This window comes from Acromyrmex echinatior, chromosome 7 (genome assembly GCF_024713525.1).
Source record: "Acromyrmex echinatior isolate Ae372 chromosome 7, ASM2471352v2, whole genome shotgun sequence".
NCBI classification, from domain to species: Eukaryota; Metazoa; Arthropoda; class Insecta; order Hymenoptera; family Formicidae; genus Acromyrmex; species Acromyrmex echinatior.
Window position 1 is genome coordinate 12135039 of NC_141858.1, and position 21818 is coordinate 12156856.

The window sequence follows — 21818 nt, forward strand, 5'->3', positions numbered from 1 at the left end:
AATTTTGTGCAAAATTTATTTTCTTAATTAGTGATACTAAATTATGATAGGAACACAAAATATAACTATTTGCTGTTGCAATTTTAATAACGCATACGCAAAAGAATATCTGGTTTTCGATATTCTGATGTGCTTAAAGATTAAATTTAGTAATTCAAGCATAGTAGTCTCTCGCATGTGCGCCGTAATGTAATACGATGTATAATTGTTAAAGGTACTCATAACGGGGCCAGCAGAAACGCCGTACGCAAATGGCTGTTTTGAGTTTGACGTATACTTTCCTCCTGATTATCCTAATAGCCCGATGTTAATAAATCTAGAGACGACCGGCCGTCACACCGTGCGCTTCAATCCGAATTTATATAATGATGGGAAGGTTTGTCTCAGCGTACTAAACACTTGGCACGGCCGACCTGAGGAAAAGTGGAACGCGCATACGAGTAGCTTCCTTCAGGTAAGCTCTTGAAGTCTGGTCAATTCTAGCATAATTATTTGTTAAGATTGATTTAGCGATCGAGACTACGATATCGCGTTTATCTATTTATAAATAGATCTTAGAGAGAATTAAAAAATTTTAAAAGAGGAAGATGTTAATTACACATCGTTATAACTTTGTTGAAAACAGGTTTTAGTATCAATACAGTCGTTAATCTTAGTGTCCGAACCCTATTTCAACGAGCCTGGATACGAACGGTCACGGGGTACGTCAAGCGGTGCTCAATCTAGTCAAGAGTATAATGCGAATATTTGTCAGGCTACTGCCAAGTGGGCGATGCTTGATCAAATACGCAATCCCTGTCCATGCTTCAAGGAGGTGCGTTAAACATGCAACTGGTTTTATGGTTGAAATATATTTTTTTTTCAATAACCAGTCTATGCATTTTATTCCAAAATATGCATATATATAAAAATCAAGTAGCAATAATAATATTAAAACAAACCTGTCAGTACAGATCATTCTAACACCATTGCAATGTTCCAGCAATTTTGCAGAAACATTGCAAACATTGCAACAGCGGTGTTACAAGCTTTTGTGCTGTATAGAAATATATCGCAATATTGTGTTTTCGATATAACGGAATTATTTTATTAATACAATAATTCTGTTATGTTGAAAATAATAATTATTATTTACAATTTATTATTTACAATTACAAATTATCATTTATAATTTATTATAGAAATATATTTGTAAAGACTCTACTTGTGAAATAAAAATGTCTCGATTATATATAGCGCGTTCTCGCAAATAGAAAAGTTCTTATCATTTTGCAACAGGTCATACATACCCACTTTTGGATAAAAAGGCACGAGATTGTTGCACAATTGGAGGGATGGATAAGAGATATGGAAATGCATGGATCAGATCGTAGGTCAGGCCGTACAATTTCTCTCAATGCGTTGTCTTTAAGGGTAAGAGTGTTATTTTTATTAAAAAAAAAAAGAAGATGATTCAAGATTTTCGACTTACACAGTTACAGGCATGCTTTACCATATGCATTTCTCTTGTATATTCACAGAGACATTATACATTATTGAGGGAAGAACTAAATAAACTGCCAACGCCCAAAGGGTTGGAAGACTTGGCCGAACCACTTGCATCGCCAGGCTCGCCCATCGAACTATCCGGGACCCCAGGCACAACACCGAATACGCCATCGACGGTTACGGCATCCGCGACCGCTACGGTGGCTACTCCTATCGCCGCTAACAATATAGTTCCGATCAGTAATAGCAGCACGAGTAGCCATGTGCATCACGACATCGATACGGACGTCGAGATGGAGAAGATGGTTTCGAAAATGTGTGAATAGCTAAAGGATGTTAATAGACATTGTTGGACATTTTGAAAAGAGTCTATTGTTTGTGTTACAAGATGAACAAATGGACATTGAACATGAACAGATGACATAACGGACTGATATCAAGTGTGCAGATTATTCTGTCCAGCGGCCGAATTATCGGTGTTTAGCCAAGGCGTTAAGAAAAGAAAACAGTGACGACTTTCGGCCGAATACATAATAATCATATTGATGATAATTATTACAATGATGACGATGCTAAGACGTGATGATGATAAGTAGGTAGAAAAATATAAGGTGTGGTAGAGTGAGAAAGACAAGTAAGAATTTACAATATAGCGAGAAAGTGTGTGAAGAGAAAAAGAGAGGGAGAGAGTGAGACAGAAAGTGAGAGAATGAGTATGCATGGGTGAGAATAAGCGAGAGAGTGAAAGGACGAGAGAGAGAAAGAGAGAACGAAACAGATAGAGGCAAAGAATAAGTAGCGCGAATGTAACAAACTCGTGCGTAGTAGATACTTTTTATAGCCGCTGCTATAGTACGTGTACGCTGCATTCTACTACTTCGTACTACCATAAGTACCACAACTGTTATTCGATATTTATTATACATGTTCCTCGTTTATGTAGCGTAACTCTGAATTAGCTGCACTTTCATGCGAATATAATCTTGGACATTACGTTTATCGTCCTCTCCTTGTCGCTCGTGTCTTCCGAGAGCGACGCGATCGCAATTCCGCTATCAATGCCCGTGTAAGTTTTCGTTTTATCGACATTTTATTTTATCAATAATTATAGTACTTGTTTCTCTTTTATATATGCATATGTATGGTGTGTATATGTACAATTCTATCGCGTCGTTCTCTTCGTTTTAAATGTATTTCTCTATTAGGATGTAATATGATTATACTTTATCAAGCGATTTACTATGTAGATCCCGTTTTTTAGTAAACATCTCTTCAGGGATGCACGATGCAATCATTGAGCATTAAATGGCTCGTTATCAAAAGCTGCGGGCGGCAAAGAAGAGACAATATAAAGCATGTTGGCACTACATGTTGGCAGAAGTCAGTTTGTGACAGGTGCAACTAATTACGAGTTATTGATGTAGCGGGTATCCCTGCGCGCAATGCGATCGAATCTAAATAACAACTGTCATCCGAACAAGACGACGATCTAGGTACATCGTTAGATAACGTTTAATAATAATAGTACGTGTTCTATGTCGATTGAATGAACTGGAAAAAAATGGTATCCTGGAAACAGAAAAAAAATCATGGATGATCAGGTGGTACATTTCTCGCGTAAACGAGAATTGCTCTTTGTAATTGTAACAGCTACTTAGTACACGTAAATTTCATATGAATCGACCATATGGAACGAATAAAGTCACATTGTTTTGAGATAGTCTCTTCCTGTTTTTCGTCCGGATTTATTCGTACCAGTTACAACTTGGAATTACATCCCAGCCGAGGACAAGAACAGATGTGCAATTAATTAAATATTCTCTATGCTCCTATTATTTAATATATATTTCATTTTTTCAAAATATTTTAAAGAATGTAAAATGATAGAAATTTATATTATTTATATTATTTATATCTTTGAAAAAATAATGCTTTAAAATATTTGTATCATATTATATTTGTGTGTATAAATTTCATATTTTTAAAAAATACTTGAAAATGATATTTTGAAGAGAGAAATACTTTTTAGAAATATTTATACATTTTTAAAAGAGATGTTTTAAAATATTTATGATATACTTTTATATATTTAATTTAATAGTTTGAAAATAAAAAATATATATATTTAAAAATATACTTCTTAATAATATTTTAAAAAGAGTTGACGCTTTAGAATATTTACATTTTTTTAAAAGAGATGTTTTAAAACATTTATATTATTATTATATTTATGTTATATTAAATTTTACGCGAATTTGTTTTTCTAAGATAATGGAATTGCGTAATTAGATGAAAGAAATAGAATACCTATTTTTTATTACTTTTTAAAAAAGCAGAATCAGTGAGAGAATTAAATACCGTTTCAAATTTTGCGCTCTCTAAGTACTACGATTCATCGAATCGAGATAGGTGGCGGATTTGAAGCTCAAGAGCTAACTTCTCAGAAGACGCGATCGATGCAATGATACGGCTCATAAGATTGAAATTTTTTTGAAATTGCAAACGCACAATATGTCGAAATCTTACATTCGATTTTTCCACGGAAAAAATTCCTTTCGGAAAAAGGTTTGTTAAATTTCTTATTCATAAATATACATGCGACATCATTTATGCGCGTCCAAAATAGATCTCAAATATCTATTGATTGGCAAATAAAGGACAGTCCTCGGTTATGTTCTCAATCTATATCGATGAACGAGGTTGCGGGGAAACTTCTCACTGAGATTATTGGGGATTTCGAAAAAATTCGAATTTTTTTCTTCTAACGCTCAGTGTGAGCGACGGAACAGGGCGGGAAATGGATGCCGGGCAAACTGCAAATTAACGCAGGTCATTTAAGCGATAGTCCAGAATATTTTCCGAGGAATCACAAGCATTATTCATGAATATTGCTAAGTGCATTGTACTGGTAAAACAGAATATAAACTAACAGTATAACATTAAGTACATTAATATTATAATTTCTTACTCAATAATCCATATAGCAAAGAAGCTTGCAGCAACATTGTAACGTTTCAACAATATTGCAGCAACATAATTGCAACGTTTCAGTATAATATTACAATAACATTGTAAATATTACTACAGCAATGTTGCTGCGAGCTTCTGTGATGTGTAGAATTACATTTATAACTGTTGAGCGGGAAATTTAATATTATAATATAATGTTCCTGTCAGATCGTATTCTGCGGGAAGATGGTAGTCGCGGAGAAGTGAGCAGTGTGAATTATACGACGGCGAGATCGTTGTCCGTAGCCGGTGCGTCGGTCGACAACGGTGGGAAGGCGCGGGAGAGAAACGCCGGGGGGAGGGGACAGGGGGTGGCGGAGGTCGCGAGGCCTCGGGCGGCCCGGCGCGCACTTCAGTTCAGTTCAGTTCAGTCAGTGCGAGCACTGCGAGCGCTCGAGCGGTTCAGATCGGTCGCGTCGTTCCGCACGCTCGTAACCGATCGCCCGGCGTCGCGTGGAGCCGATCGTCAACGCTCCGGATCGTCTCGCACCGCGCCGCCGGAGAGGATCGCACCCAACCGATCGATCGATCGATCAATCCGACGATCGTCTCTGTCGCCGATCCACGGATTCGCTCCACTAGTCGTTCGTCGGCGCGCGCACGCACGCGGCATTGGCGGCATACTTCAGTTCGCGTTACGGGGCGATCTGCGATCTGTTGCGGGTGGTAAGTATCTCATAATTCATTATATTCATTGAGAGGAACGCGACGAAGCGATGGGACAATGCGATCCGCGCCGCGATTGTCTCGTGTCTCGTGTCGCGTCAGGTGTATCCGCCTCCCGCGAGCGACTCTCGCCCGCGAAAATGAGTTAACGCCGGCACCGAGACGCGTTACGCAATATTTAAATTCGTATTTTTAGGTTTAGGAATCGTATGCGCGCGCGCGCGCGCGCGTTCGTCCGCCTGCCAGTGATACGCTCGCCTGATGAGCTCTCGTTCGGAAGATCAGGTCTCATGAGGCGCGGATTGGGAAGCTGCGGAAATCTCTGATCTGCTTTCCCGTAAGATCTTAAGGATCGATTCCCACTTAAAAGGACGGCGAGGCAGAATTTCCGATCGACTCCCCGCGTAAAATCGCGACGTTTAAAACCGCGTCTTACCGTATCGCGTCCTCGCTGATTCTCCTTACGTCGGCTTACAGCGGACGTCTACTTCGAAGGTGGAGTTATCGGTAAGCCGTGCGGCTGCTATTTGCATTAAACCAAGATTTGGAGTCAACGCTCGTAGCGGTACGTGACAAGGCAGGTGGTAACATGTGTACAGCCAGTGTAAATTTAACACAGGTTAAAATCAGGCGTATGTGTATGCGTGCATATGTGTGTGTGTGTGTGTGTGTGTTGTGTGTGAGCACAAGTTGAAAATGCACACTACCGGTTTCCATCTAGTTTGCACTCCCCTCGCTGCGCCCGGTCTTGTCTGCGGGCGCCCGATGTTAAGCCTGATTCACGCAGCCGCCGGCAGGAACGTTATACAATATGATTTATGGATGTAGAGATAGCTCTGCTGACAGTCACCGATATACGGATCGACATACCGATGACAGGCAGGTCGGAAGGAATCGATATCGTTGGGTTCTAATTCATGCTCCAACCCACTCAATCCCTGTCAAATTGAATACTCCGAAAAATAAGATACAACTATGGGGATTAATCCTTTTTGATACGTTCAATTTTCTAGTTGCCATTACTTTTCCGAGTGAAGATTGTTTATTTTTAACAATAACTGCTTTTTTCGTATCAGGAGAAAACTGCGGTAGAGATTCGAAACTTAAAGTATCTTGGAATAATCTTGATTGCTTCACGATTGACATTCACGTATTTTCTTGAAAAATGCAGGGGATGCTCGTAAATCCTAGGGAAAACTGTGAAAGTTGGAGATTCCAAATTGACCCTTTGGAAATTTTGCGTAGTAATTCGCACTTGTATATTTCTGTGTACAACATGAGGATTTCTCACAAATTATAAAAAAAATTGTGGAGTTGGATACTCCAAAATATTTAAATTTCACTTTGCAGTCTGCATTTACGCATTTCTTTGTACAACGTGATTGTTTATATATAAATTAAGGAGAAAACTCTGGACACTCCAAAATACTCAGAATCTTATTTTATAATCTGCATTCGTGTATTTTGTTGTACAACGCGAAGAAATCGTATAAATGATCGAGAAAATCGAGTGGAGCTGAATGCTCCAAAAAATTTTAAATTTATCTTTGCAGCTCGCATTCGTGCATCTCTTTATACTATGAAGGATTCTTATAAATCTTGGAAAAAACTGTAGACACTTCAAAATATTCAAAACTTTATTTCGTGATCTGTATTTGCATATTTCTTTGTACAACGCGAAGAATTCTTATAAATGATAAATTAATCGTACAATTAGATACTTGAAAATATTCAAACTCTTCTCTTTACTATCCGTATTTGCATGTTTTCTTACATAACATGAAGGATTTAAATTATAGAGGAAACTATGGAGTTGAATATACCAAAATATTTAAGATTTCGTTTTGCGAGCCACATTCACGCATTTCTTTATACCGTATGATTCTTATAAATAATACAGATAATTTTGTAGCGCGGGATATTTCAAACTTATCTTAAAACTTCGTTTCGCGATTTATACTCGCACATTTCCTTACACAATGTGAGGAATTCTTATAAATCACGGAGAAAACTATGGAGCTGGACACACACACACACACACACATTCCAAAATATCTTAAAACCTTACCTCACGGCCCTCATTCGCGCATTTTCTTGTACAACGTAAACGATTCTTATAAATCATGAAGAAAACGGCGAGATTGGACACTCCAAAATATCTTGAAATCTCACTTTACGATCCGTATTTGCATATTTCCTTACTCAACGCAAGGAATTCTCGTAAATCATAGAAGAAACTGTGAAGTTGAACACTCCAAAATATTCGATACTTCCCTTTGCGGTTTGTATTCAAGTATCCTTGGATACCGACAAAAGATTCTCTTTTATGTGTAGTTACTGTGCAACGCTTTGTAACGTTTTGTTCTTTTCCTTGCGTGTTTATGACTTTTTCCCCGAGGCAATAATAGTTGTTAAATTAAAAACCCTTCGACTACCATGTTTAATATTAAATTTACCATCATACTATCAATATAGATTTACCGAGCGGATAGAGTCAATAAACGAGTAATTTGTTCCTCCGATTCATTTTTGTTGGCGGCTGCATGGCATGAATCAAGCATCATACGATGGAGCTTTGATAAGGAACGCGAGTATGCGATGTTGATTTTACATTCCGCGGCATTGTAAGGCGGCGTGATGCTCATCATCAATCTTTTAATCAAAGTATTTGTTTCTGAAATTGAGTTTCGGCACGATGAGACGATAACGTAATTTAGACCCACTCTTTCACTCATGTCATTAATCATTAATTGCAGCGAAGCCAGGAATTATTTCGTAAAATATCCTTCTTCTTTGTTCAACGGAAACGATCTTTTGTCTTGATCATTGCATCAATAAATAACCCACACGTCTTGGCCGAAGGACAGTAATATTTATACGACGTCCGTGCGACGTCTCGTGCTGTGTGGAAATTTTTTAAAAATACATTGTCAATTTGCATGACTTATTCACAACTTTAGTGAGAAATTTCTTAACGAATTTGGACACATAGATTTTCTCGAAAAATATCAAGAAACTAGCTTTTGAGACATAAAAGAACTTTGCGAATCAAACTTTGGAGAGAATCCACATCACTCAGCTAATTTCAAATAGAATTTATACGTTAAATATATTTTATGGATTTTTTCATATAATTCAATATTATTTATCAATAGGAATGCTTAATTTATTGATGAGGTTTTTTTTACATCCATCACAAGGTGTTCCTTTAAGGTTCATTTTCATCAATGTAGATTGATTTTAATTTCAGTTCAGCTTACTTTTCATCTTTTTCTAAAAACAAGAAAAATATGAAGAATAAGTTGGATCGAGATTAAAGTTAATTTACATTGGTAGAAATGGATATAAATAATAAATATGCAAAAACAAATAAATATCAATTATCCTCTTATATTAGATATTATCGTGCACTTAAATATTAATATATTCAATATCATCAATCAGTTGTCTTTGATCGATGAAGAAAGTAGCCGTCGTGGAAATGCTATACAGTACTATGTTTGTCTGAGCGAGAGAACGGGATAGTGGTTGCGTGAAATTTCGAGACAAAGATGTATCGATCGTCCAACCGATTGATCAAACTGAATGCATGCGACGAGAATAGTTTGACCCAGACCTTAAGAGATTCCCGAGGTCGGCTGCTCGCCGAGCAGCTTTTATATTTCAATCGTTCCTGGCCTTGATGACGCGGATTTAAGCTTCTCCTTCCGAAACCTGGACAAATCTCTAAGAATATCGTCTAAGAAAGTCGGGGAGAAAAAGCTATATTTATATTTTCTCTCGCCTCAGCCTTGACGAAACGTCGCGGTGGAGATTTAAGCTCCAAATCTTGACAGAATGCATTATCCCTCAAGGAAAGACAGAAAATAAATACGAGACAAGGCTGCGGCGCGTCGATTTAATCTCTAGCTGATGAAGAATCGTTTGTTTGGTTTCAGGAAAGCGTTGCTCAGCACAGTTCGAAAGGGAAGATTGAACCGTACATCAGCGCGTATATAAACTCTCCAATCACGTGCTCCTAAAGTTTCTCACCTCACGTGAAAACCGAGGGTTTCGATCGTCTCAGTCCTCGTTGTCGTCATCGTCGATCATCGACCCCATTACGCACGCTTTCGTCGCTTCAACTTGGAAATGCTTCTCGGGGGATCGTCGAGAGAAGGAGTGCGACGAAGTTGGCGCGATAGACGTAAGCTTCCGGTGGTGTAAAGCGCGAGATTCCCGAGGAAGCAATCTGTTGTCCTTTAGCTCAAACTAAACAGTGGTACTTTGACCTTAGTAGGTCGGAAATTTATAAGGCGACTTGAAGACAGAAGAAGAAGAAGAAGAAGAAGAAGAAGAAGAAGAAGAAGAAGAAGAAGCGCGAGAGGCAAAAGGAACGATCTTGTCGGATGCTGAACTAGAAATCTGAGCTATGATATCCGTTCCTGAGCATACAATCGGCGCTATGCGTTTCCATTCTTCCAACCGGTCACTCTCCGAGTAATCAGCACGATACGCATAAGCAGGTAAAAGCGGTATGGTCGAGGTCCTTCGAGAGAGATAAGACTAGGACGCGGGACGAGATCCGCACTTCTTTAATGGACGTTGCGTCGATCCTCGTTGCATTCTGCTGGTGAGTCGTTCGTGAGGAAAACAAGATTCGAGAGGAGGCAGAGGGACCTTGAGATCTCCACCGGTTGCGGAGGGTTTATGGATACGCGAAGGTACCGGAGGCTCTCTCTCGGCTCTCGCATGCTTCGGAGTATCCGCGATAATCGTCGTCCAATGACGCGCTCAGGATGATCGATTGACGCGCGGTGAGATCGATGCGAGATCGGTCTCTCGGTGATATATATACTTCTTATATATATACATATATATACCGAATACATATACCATACATATATATATATATATACTAGTGATAGCTTTCGAATAGCGTGAGAAAACGCTGAACACGTTTAGAACGGACGAATAGATGCGCGTGCACCAGTGGGAAAGATCGCAGAGATGTCGCGAATTTCAAATCGCGTTGCCACAATTGGCGCGGTTCTCGTCATCGTTTTGCTCGTGATACTTCTAGTAATCCTCTGGTCGGACGTGCGCAATGTAGACAAGATCGAGAATCTCGGTCGGATACGAAAGAATTCAACTCCGATCGATTCTGTCGTCAATGAAACGAGGAAGCAGCAGGTCGGCGGCCTGCACATCGCCACGACGGATCTGGTTACGACGTTCGAATCTATTGAGCAGAATCTCACGAACGAAGGTAAGTCTCTATTCATTTATTCGCCTATTCATTTTATTAGAGCTCATATAATACAGTCTGGCCATGAGCGATTTTGTCAAAATCCAAGAGAAAAAGATACGTATATATATTTCTTCTCTGAATATACATATATTACTATCTCATTTTAACTTCTGTCGCATTCAGATAATTGACGTTATTTAATGTGAAAATGAAGCTAAAGGCGTTATTTTGATATCAAAATAACGATGAAAAATAACATTAGTTTGCTGTCTGGGCAGTCAATAATTATCAATAGTTAAGATTTATTCATTACTAATTGTAAGATTATAAAATGAAACAGTATAAAGCCCTTCTTATACCCTTATAGAGCCGCGTTTGTTCGTTGTAGCTGCGTTTGTTCCTTCATACGTACATAGACTTTCTATTTATCTGCAACTTTTCCTGCATTCTCAGTATCGTTTACTGTGAGAGGTAGAATTCTGTAATTTACACTAAGAATACTTCCATCGAGTTTGACTTCAGGAATGACGGCCTGAGATGTGCTTAGATATCATTAGATTTTAATTATAGATAGATTGAGAGATAATCGTGTTTATTTTTATAAGCTTTTATTTAAGTATGTCATTAACCCTTTGAGATCTAGTTTTTTAGAAATGGGACATATATTGTGTAATTATTTTTAAAGATTTGAGGAATGTATATCGCGAATATAAAAATGAGATCGAAACATAAAAATTGACGAATTATAATGGCAAATCCAATATACGGTGAATCCAAGAAATAAAATATTATCTAATTGTATATTATAAAATTATTTATTATGTGGTTTTGCAAGAAAATTAAGTTTAAAAATACATGACATTGTCAGACATAAAATGATGTATAAAAATAAATTATTGTGAGTTTTATAGTATATTACTAAATAATATTAATTAATATTTTATTACAAATAAAATTGGACATTTATTGATAACAAAATATATATTAGTAAAAACTGTGTAGAAAAATTTAAAAATTTTCCTAGCATCTACATATAAGCATCGATTTAGAATTTTTTTGTCAATAGTTATTTTATCATTGAAATATGAAAGATTTAAAAATTATGAAACTCAAAGTAACAGGACTCTTAATATTCAAAATATGACATTATATAAAAGACTAATAACAGTCAAAAGAACATAAAAAGTTTCCATTATTCATATCCTTATTTTTTGCAGTTGTTTATATTTAGTTATAATTATACTCATATTAAATGAGATAATGAAACTTTTTATGTTCTTTTGACTCTTATTAGCCTTTTACACACACATTGTAACGCATCGTATTTTAAAAAGTATGCTTATTTATACACATTAATATATAATGAATAATTTCTTTTAAAACAAATCCTATATAGTTGAACTAAATAGTTTAATATTTATCAAAAATATGATTTTTTTTAAAGATGCTAGTACATATATCATATATGTATGTACAATGGAATCTTAAAGGGTTAAACAACTAAGATTTTTTTCTTCTACAAAAACACGTTTATGTCGAATCGTTAAAATTCTAATAAGCTATGATAAGGTGCTGTGTCAATATTCAGCCGCTTTGGGAAATCTTAGAACTTGGATGCTTTCGATATTTTTAATGCGCAGCGTATATAATAGAATGTGTAATGCATTATATTATGCATAATAAGTACATAGACGCGAGTGTATATGAAATTGCATATATAATGCCAACATCCGTGTTCCATACAGAGATGTCCCATCTCGTTACACGCACTTTGCCAGCTCAGCCTCCGCGTTTTCCGTGCAACCTTCTTTTGCACAGCTTGTGATTTGCTTATGCAAAAATAATTATCCTCACGAAGTCTATATAAAAGATTGTTTTTAATAACTTGTAATTATGCAACTCTTTTCTTTAATCAATATCTTTTTTTTTCTAAAAAGATAAATTTTTATTCACAGTCTCTATAAAACCTTCACTAAATATGAGAGAAAAATTTTTGTGACCATAAATATACGTTATTAATTATAATTATTATACTATAAGCAGTAATAATAAATATAAATTTTATCAACAAATATATGTAACAATTGGTCAAAAATAATTACAAATTATAATTATTTTTATTATCATAAAAATGGTTACAATTACCATAATTTATAATTCATCTTTCAGGCCAACCATATTTTCAATGCAACTATCTATGTATATTTGTTGATAGAACTGTATGTATGTATGTATTGCTACTAACATTTATTATAGCAATAATAATCATAAAAATGAAACTCTTAATTATTTTATCGTGCAATTATAATATAAACACTCTCTTTTGTACTGGTTAATTAGAATTCTGACTGTGAAAATGGATAAATCAGAGTTTTTTTTATTGAATATATTATAATTTGAGTCGAGATAATCAGAATTTTGATTGATATGATTAGAATCTACTGCTATTTTCCTGTTATTTTTCTCCAGAAATTTTTCTCAATGTAATATCGTGTGGATATAAGGCTTCCGAGGAGCGTACGTCCGAGACTCGGAAATTCAAGTATCTTTTTCGGCTGTTACGAAATCTTATCCTCCTCCTCCGTTCCCAAGCAAACGTTCTGAGAAGCGATATCGTTGTAATGAGGTAGATACGTTTTCGCGAATTTGCCGGTAAGCTCGTTCATTAAAACGCATACAACGCATAATCGCGGCTGCTTCGTGTGACATCGCGTGCGCGCGCGCGCGTTGATAAGACATATTCTTCGCATAGCCACGTTGGCATCCTGACACAAAACATCGCGCCTACACGAGTGTAGGATAGACATACGTATGATACAAATACAGACAGCTCGTAGAAGGGAGAAACGAGGAGAGGAACGTTGATGTAACTAAAAGTGCAGGCCGCGTTCGAGTGGCGGACGCCACTAAAAGTGCGTACGTTGTGAAGGCTCGTATTTCTGCCAGGGTCAGCAGACGCGGGTATCACGCGTTCAACTAAGCACAACGTCGTCCTCATGAAGCATCTTTTTACCGCATTCGCATTCGAACACCTTTTCGAGCTCCTTGTCGACGAGTTCGGCTCGTATGCGCGGAACGAAACAATTATTTGCGAGGCCTAGATACGATGCATTGAATTTTTTCTCTCAATGTAGCCTGAATATTTATACGAACGGAATGGAAATTTTAATAATCAGTCGTAAGGAAACTTTACAATCTAGTTTTAGAAGTAGTTTTTGAAAAAGAAATTAATAACTTAAAAGTCTTACGAAAGATACACCAAAAAAAAAAAACTAAATTTTAATATTATACATATTTCTTTGAATAATACTAAGGAAACATTTATTTACAATAAATAAATATTTACTTATTAGGATTATTCAAATAAATGTTTATTAAAATTTAGTATTTTTTTTTATTGTGAAAGTGTTTGTGACTATAATTGCATGGTAAAATAATTATAGTTAGCTCTATTTATTATATATAATTGTTATTGCTAACGTCAGTTAACAATAATTATAGTTCTACAAAGAAAAAAGAATAGTTGGCATCGAAAATGATTATAAATTATAGTTAAATTATGATAATTGCTACCATTTTTTTCCCAGTGTAATTAAATCTTCATAAACCGAATGTAAATTTAATAATCTGTTCCGTGCCTTTCAGATTTATGAAGGAATTTGATTTTGCAATTTAATTTTGAAAGTAAAGATTTGAGAAAGAAATAATTTATAGCTAGATTTAAAAGTCTTATGAGAGGCAGATGATTTTTTTCAGACGTTTATTAAAAAATTTAACATTGTGCACCATTAACTGATTTAATATTTTATAAATCGCTGACGTCTCTATGCCTATATCTATTTATAAATTATATTGTTTACATCGCGAAACGCTGTCAAAGTTATCTTCCGCAATAATTCGTTTACATAATATCAATTTTGCAATTTCCCCTTAGGGTACTTTAATTGTTCGCACCGTTTCTCCGAGTTCCATTACTATGTAGTTGCACTTGGATTATACGCTCTAAAGTGTTGCGTGCCGTTCAAGCGAGACCTTGATTGTTAGTCCATATTAGCTAGCATGATGCAGCAACGTGCTAACGCACCGTCTCTCCGTAAATGTCCGGAGTAACGCACGAATGAAACGCACCTACGGAAATTCTTTATTAACGAGTTTGCCCAAGTCATCTCGACGTAGCATTTGAATGCAACCGTACTTCTCAATGTGTTTATATGTACAAACTTCGTTCTCGAGATCTCCGGCTCTTCCAATTTAACCTCTGACATCCAAAGACGACCTCGAATTCGTAGTAGATCCAGTAGATCGAGGAGAAAGAATAATCTTATCTATACACATTCCCGTATAAAAGCATCTGCTGGTTCGTCATCTGGGACGAAGGTGTTTGATGAGAGAGCATCATTCTTTTAGCTCCTACGCGGTGGAACATTCTTCTTTCTTAACAGACCAGTAGAAGCTATTAGAAGGCAAGATCGATAAATTTTACGAAGACGTTGAAGAGAATTTGTTACGCTGCTTTTACGCGTCGTGTCTGAATAATTTTGACTTAATACCACAAACAAGCTTAATGAAATTCTAAAGGAAGCGTATCTCGTATGAAAGGATTTTATATTTTTGCATAAAACATAAGACATAAAAAATTTCTCATATTGTCGAAGATCTTGATTGAGAAATGTGTTTTCGTGTATTTGGATTGCGTATTAACATTTAACACGTTTGTGTATTTAGATACTCGGAAGCTATAAACGAAGATTGAAATAGACTGACAATTTGTTTCGACAGATGGGAGAGAATTCGTTGTTTGGTTGGACTGAACAGAGATTAGCTTAAATAGGTAGGTCTACGAAACGTCGCATGATTGGCCTAAAAACTGATATTTAATTCATTTTGGAAAGATTTACTCGGCTGCTGATGAGAGGTTGCGAATGCAGGATGCGATATTGCTGCCAGACGTTTAAAGCCCTCGTCCATAAACATTTTGGTTGATCCACAGAATTTGGATTGCTGTGCTTTGCCGCAGGATATATCGGTCGCATCGGTCATAATTTACGTCTGAGATTATATTTTCGAGTTAAAATAGCTAAAGCCAGCTGGTACTCCGGGATGATATGGTAACGTTCGATGGTCTTGAACCTTAACGGCATCAATGCCGCTCGCAATTTTATGCCACTTTTGCTCCGTTATCCCGCTCGATTCGATTTTCAATTGATTTCAATCTGGACAAACTTGTTACATGCTTACATCTGTTATCTCTATTTTGGACAAAATATAATCCCTCCGAATTTTTATTATTTTTAAACAAACTTTTCTCGTGCGCAACATTAAAGACACTTAAAATTTTTTTATTTTGTTATTGATACTTCTTTAAATCGGATGTATTAGACACAAAAGAAATATTTTAATTTGCTGACTCAGTTCTTATTATCTATATGTTCTTTGTGACTAGTACTACTGTTTTGTATTCATTACGGATCGAAATTTTGCTTTAAATGGTGGCCTGAATCACTCTGACAGAATAGGAATACATCATAAACTCGGATAAAAAATGGCTTTCAAAATGACTACAAAAATACTCTATTTATAGCAATTATTGAAAAAATTACAGGCTATGGTCATAATATTTGAGTTTCAGACCTCTTTTATATATATATAATATATATAAAATTTTTATTTACAAAATTAATTAACTATATTATATTTTATTCGAGCATCAGTTACAGCGCTGCTACTCATATTTATCGTTTTCCCTCTTAATGTTTTATTACATGTTCTTGCGGTTGCTGCATGATAGATGGATCGAAGATAGATTTCTGATAACACAGCTATGATTATAGTTTCTTTAAATTATGACAGATAGATTGAAGACAGATAGATAGATTTCTTATAACATAACTATCATTATGTCTTCCTTAAATAGAGAATAAGAAATGAATTTTTTATATTATTTGATTTTCATATAATTTCTTTTCTTTTTCATTCTGTAATATGATTTGATTTTTTTTTATTTTTAAATCATTTTTATTTTCTCTTTTAATTGAAAATTTGAATTCTTTCTTATAATAATTGAGTTGTGCAAAGTTAATTTTTTGTTGCTTTGAATACTTTTGAGAATCGACAAAGAAAAAGATAAGAAAAAGATAAATCTATTTATTAATTGCAATATTTAATATATACTTTGAGCAAGTATTTAAACTGATAGCTATTGATATTAACATACTCGCGATCGGTTGCATAATTTCTGCAATATCTAATTTAGTTCAATAATAATATGATAGCAAGTGTTTTTTATTGTCGCTATTCAGAGTAAACTCCTATACTCCAAACTTACTTGTCAAGCTAACGTTACAGTCAACTCTGCGAAGTGAGATATAATTTACTGCCTTCTTGAAACGTGTCTGATTAAAAATTATTAATATGAAATCATGTTTGTTGATGAAACTAGGTACAAGTTACCACTTACTTGCGTAAAAACATTGCGTTTCTAATTTAAACTCTGCAGTTTCTAATTCGAACTCAGAAAAGATTTTTTTCATTCTTTTTGGATCTTTTCCTTTTATATTACTTTAAAAGTAGGTAATTAATGAGACGAAAACATAAAGAAAAAGAAAATTTTTATCATTTTAAGGATTTATCATTTTGGCTGTACAATATCAATTAAAAATAAGAGATAAAAAAATCAGCAAGAGAAGCTAATATCAGTAAAAAAATTCTGATCGCATAAATATACTCCGAAATAAAAAAATTAACAATTTGGTTTATGCAGCCCAATGAAATATTGCAGTTTTAGATGAATAATTTCTAAAGTATCGAGTAAGTGGACCCAAATGAAATGATGAATGGTATTTTTGAATGTTTTAAGATGTAATACATACATCCTTAAAAGAATATACGTACTTTTATTCCTCTACAGTTAGTTATTACACCAAAATTACACTTCAAAGTTTATATTATAAAATTTGCATGGTTCAAAGCATTATAGAAATTAATTGTTTAGAAAACTTATTTTTTGAGTTGCGTCGTTGTTGTAACAAATGAACGATATGTTAACAATTAATTCGATGATATATCATAGAACGTTTTTCCTCAATTAAGTTAATACGGATTAATGACGTTTAGGTGGCTTATATACGATATAATTGAACATTCTATTTGGACTTTCGTGAATTTTGTACGATTGTTATTTTAATTGAAAAAATACGACATTTATAGTGGCGATTATTTTGTAGTGCATCTTTCATCATTTCCGGTCGGATAACTTATGTCTCCCGCGTGTGTCTTCCATGCTCGTGTTTTGATACAGTAATTAAACGGCAATGCACGCAGGACACTACAGACATTCTTTCTCTCACGAACAGTGTCCGCCTTGTGGCACGGCAGAGGAAGGCAAATGAGTGTCACTCGGCACAGTCGAGACGGTTGAACCATATAAACGTTTACACGAGAGGAGCGGTCTGGCAATAATGAGAATGGATCTTTTGTACGGAGAAAACAATGTCACCCAAACGTCACAGTTCATTGACACTTAGGACCAGTTGCATCCATGTCACTTTGACTTTAAGCGAGACTTAAAACTTTATCTGTCTCGTTTTAAAGCCAAAAAGAGATAAAGACCGAAATAAATAAATATAAATAAATTTTAAATCTCGCTTAAAATCAAAGTAACGTTGGTGCAATTGAGCCTTAGAGATTTCGTTGTAGGTTGGTTCACGAAGATAATTTATTCGACAACGATAATTTCTTTAAATCCTACAATACTTCTGATAGTATAAATCTGACAACTTCAGACGTTAATTAAACGGTTGTTCTAAATTCTTCTAAATATATGTGTGAAAACATATTAAAAATATTTATAGAATAGAAAGTCTTACGCTTTACAGGAAAATTGATATTCCTTCCTCATCTTTACTTTCTTATTTGTTAATATTAGAATAAAAAATAGAGCGTTTTTCGAGCAAGGCGTCAAACTGCTTTGCGATAATGTGTGCTGTGAGTGATGGTTAATTTAGTTTTTATTTTCTCTTTTTGTCGACGTAATCGCAAAGATATGATTACATGCGTGTAACATTGCAATTTAGTACTCATTATTAATATCGTGTTACTATGTCGATACCAAGTCTGCTATTTATGACACAGTTCTATTATCGTGCAATTTTCAATTGTACAATCAACGAGGATTGTCGCAGTTATTACTAAGATAATTGCAAAAAAAAAGTTAAGTATCATTCTGGAAAAGCGCATTGGCGTTTCTAGTACATGCAAAAGAATTGTTCCAAGGATTCTTTCTTTTTCCAAGGATTTTTTCTAAAAAAAAAATCTTCACTTGAAGGTTTTTGAAGAATGAATTCTGAACTGTCAACTTCGTTAGGATATTTCATTGGAATTTTAAACGACGATTAACTTCTTGTTGTGGGTGTAATTATCGCATATTTATATTTTTGCGATAATATGAAATGCAACGTTTTTATGTCATGAAATTATGTGCGTGCGAAAAATTACGATGTAATCTTAATTCTGCTTAAAATGCTGAAAGTATTTATGGCTTACGTGTTACTTGTACGTTTTGCAAAGGGAACGGAAACGGTTATTGTTATCATTAACAGAGAAGGGGTTCCTTTTGCGAATTTTAGGGCGCAAAACAAACGTGTTGTTTTCGAAAAGGGTTAGCGCACGTCCGGCACGTTTCCGTTCGTATTTTCAGGAATATTACACTTTATAGATGAATATTAAGCCGGGGAAGTTGAAACGAATAATTACTATTACTCCTTGCGACTTGGACAAACAATTCCGCGTGTGTAGCAACGAAATGCATTGGTGCGACGTGACGAAAATGTAAACATCGTAACACATTTGGTGACGTATATTTCAAGTTGCTATACAACATATCATGCACGTGTTTTTGAGCTTTCTTGATGTACTCAGACTATTTTCTATTTTAGATTACTACTTCCTGGTGGAAAATTTTCTTAGAATTTTTCATATAATTCCTTAGTATTTTTATATAAATTTTGGAATTTTTCAGAACTTTTATAATTTTATAATTTTTCTCTTACAATCAGAAAATTTTTTAGATATTTTTGTGCAAATTGGAGCATTTTTCAGAAGTATTAAAAAAAGCCTACATATTTTCTAGAATTTGTTTATTATTATTAATATGACTACCGAAATATTTTAAGAATTCTCATTCTATAATTTCTAAAGAAAGTTTATACAATCTGAAGTTTAAAATATTTGTTCAAAAATCTCTACAAATTTAAAATATGAAAGAATTTTTTTACGGTTCTATATTGCAAACATCGCAGCGTTCATTAGATAGATATTTATCTATCAAAGGATTACATTTGTATATTTTCTTGTTCTTCTTATTGTATAGGACTTTATCCTATATTTAAAGGAAGATTTTAGTGTTCTTTGAGCAATATTTTGTTTTTAAACAGACTGTTATTTTAGTGTTCTTTTTTTCGTAAATGGACTATAAAAAAATGCACTAGGAAATGTAACCAGTGATAAGAGTAATTCAAAATTAACGATGCATATTGCATATTTTACAAAATTAAAAAGTAAAATAAAATTATTGCACACATTGAGAAAAAATGTACCAAATTTTAATAAATATTGTATTTGTTTAAGAAATATTAACTTAACTTTATTTAGTTAATAATAAATTACAATACAGTAAATAAATATTTACTATATAATAAAAGAAATTAAATCAAAATTAATAATTCTTTTGTATCAAATAAATGTATGTTTGCATTTAATAAACATTTTTATAGCTGTGTATTAATATTCTTTATAACTATAAATATATTATAACTATATAATATTATTCAAATAAAAATTTATTACATTTTTCTCTCAATGCATTACATAAATCTACAAAATTATCATTTTTTTATTACGTAAATATATTATATGTATAAATTTGAGCTATTATTATTATTTGGCATACTCTCTTCATCCACTCTTCTGCAAAGATAAAGAAAGATCTCTTATCGTCAAATTCCATCATATACGCGATTACGAATGAAGTGGATAATTGCATCGAATTTTTAATCAGAGAGACTCGATTCAGAACATCCGCGGATCAAAGTGCAATTGATCTAAGACCATTTATATCCATCTAGTATCTAAACGTGACGTTGATTCGTGAAGTCCCCGTTTAATATTGAAGACCTATTCAAACAAACTTGCGTAGTTGCATAATGCGTATGCATGGAAAATCGATCGCATTTAATATGTAGAAGACAAGCTCGTTCTCCTGCCGTCCCATTACGTTAAACGCGTCATAATGATAGACACACGTGAATGATCTCGTTGTGCGTGCACGTACGCTGATGCGTGATTGCTATGCAAATCCGCCTGAGTATAAGATCTTAAACGCATTCGCGCCGAGTACGTTGACAACAAATGAACAGATAACTACGCAGTCAACAGTGTTCTCCATCTAAGATCTCTACTTGGCTCTTAAAAATCGTCTCGCCTTCCCATTTGAATATCCGCGTAACGTCCTGGGATTGTGCAACACTCGACGTTGCATTCTTGACTAGCGTCGCCCACGTGTGTTCACGTTGTTCGCGACCACGTTTTGCAACCGGGCTTCATTTATCCTGGCGCGCGACACGGTGTCCCTTTGTCTCGTAATCTTTCATGTTTTAATGCCACGCAACAAGCAGTTGCGTAGCATTAAAACGTTCCTTTTCGCGAGAATACACGCAGAAAAATGTCGTTCTACTGCTATGATAGAATAATCGAATTTGGTTGGACGCACTGCACCCAGAAAAAAGATTGCTTCGATTTAAAGAAATTTCTGTTAAATGAAAAAATTTGTTTGATTTGTGAAAAAATTTTTTTTTCTTTTAAAAAATAACGTTTAAATTGAAGAAATTTTTTTCATTTCGAACCGAAATTTCTTTAAATCGAAACAATCTTTTCTCTGAGTGTGGTACATTAAAGTTATATTGTATACTGATTAATCTTAATGTAATGAGATGTGTAAATATTTTGAATTTTAAAACACATATCTCAATAATATGAGTGTGTTGAAGATTTAACTCATTTCTACAGAAAAAATAATTTTGCTGAAATATTTAAAAATTTAGCTAGATATGTATCTGAAAATAATTTTGTTAGACTAAAATTATTATATGTAGGACACTGAAATATAATAAACAGTGCAGCAAAAAAAATATTGTAGCAACCCACTGGAGTGTCCTACATAATTATTTTAATGATCTAATAAAATTTCAGGTTTTTTATATCTAGCTAAATTTTTAGATACTTTGGCAAAACTTCTTTTTATGTACATTTATATTAGTATAAATTTTTACGTCAATCTGTATGCGATAGTTTTTTGTACGAATGCGCACTAAGTGCGTCCAATAGAATTCGCTACAAGAAAAGTGATTACTCAGTTCAGTGATTATTCAGT

General features: G+C 34.6%; 2 protein-coding genes across 6 annotated transcripts in view; both read left to right on the forward strand.

The window, feature by feature from the left end:
* Positions 1-3204, forward strand: part of Bruce (BIR repeat containing ubiquitin-conjugating enzyme) — a 30911-nt gene extending 27707 nt beyond the window's left edge. For all 3 annotated transcript variants that reach the window (XM_087408076.1, XM_087408078.1, XM_087408077.1), the window contains 4 exons: positions 215-454; positions 626-814; positions 1279-1413; positions 1521-3204. In XM_087408076.1, the coding sequence (XP_087264202.1) occupies positions 215-454; positions 626-814; positions 1279-1413; positions 1521-1814 (858 nt within the window). In that variant the 3' untranslated portion in view covers positions 1815-3204. The remainder of the gene's footprint in view (positions 1-214; positions 455-625; positions 815-1278; positions 1414-1520) is intronic.
* Positions 3205-4818: 1614 nt separating this feature from the next.
* LOC105152329 (ADAM metallopeptidase with thrombospondin type 1 motif A) overlaps positions 4819-21818 on the forward strand; it is a 51526-nt gene continuing 34526 nt past the window's right edge. For all 3 annotated transcript variants that reach the window (XM_087408079.1, XM_087408081.1, XM_087408080.1), the window contains exons 1-2: positions 4819-5163; positions 9102-10411. In XM_087408079.1, the coding sequence (XP_087264205.1) occupies positions 10153-10411 (259 nt within the window). In that variant the 5' untranslated portion in view covers positions 4819-5163; positions 9102-10152. The remainder of the gene's footprint in view (positions 5164-9101; positions 10412-21818) is intronic.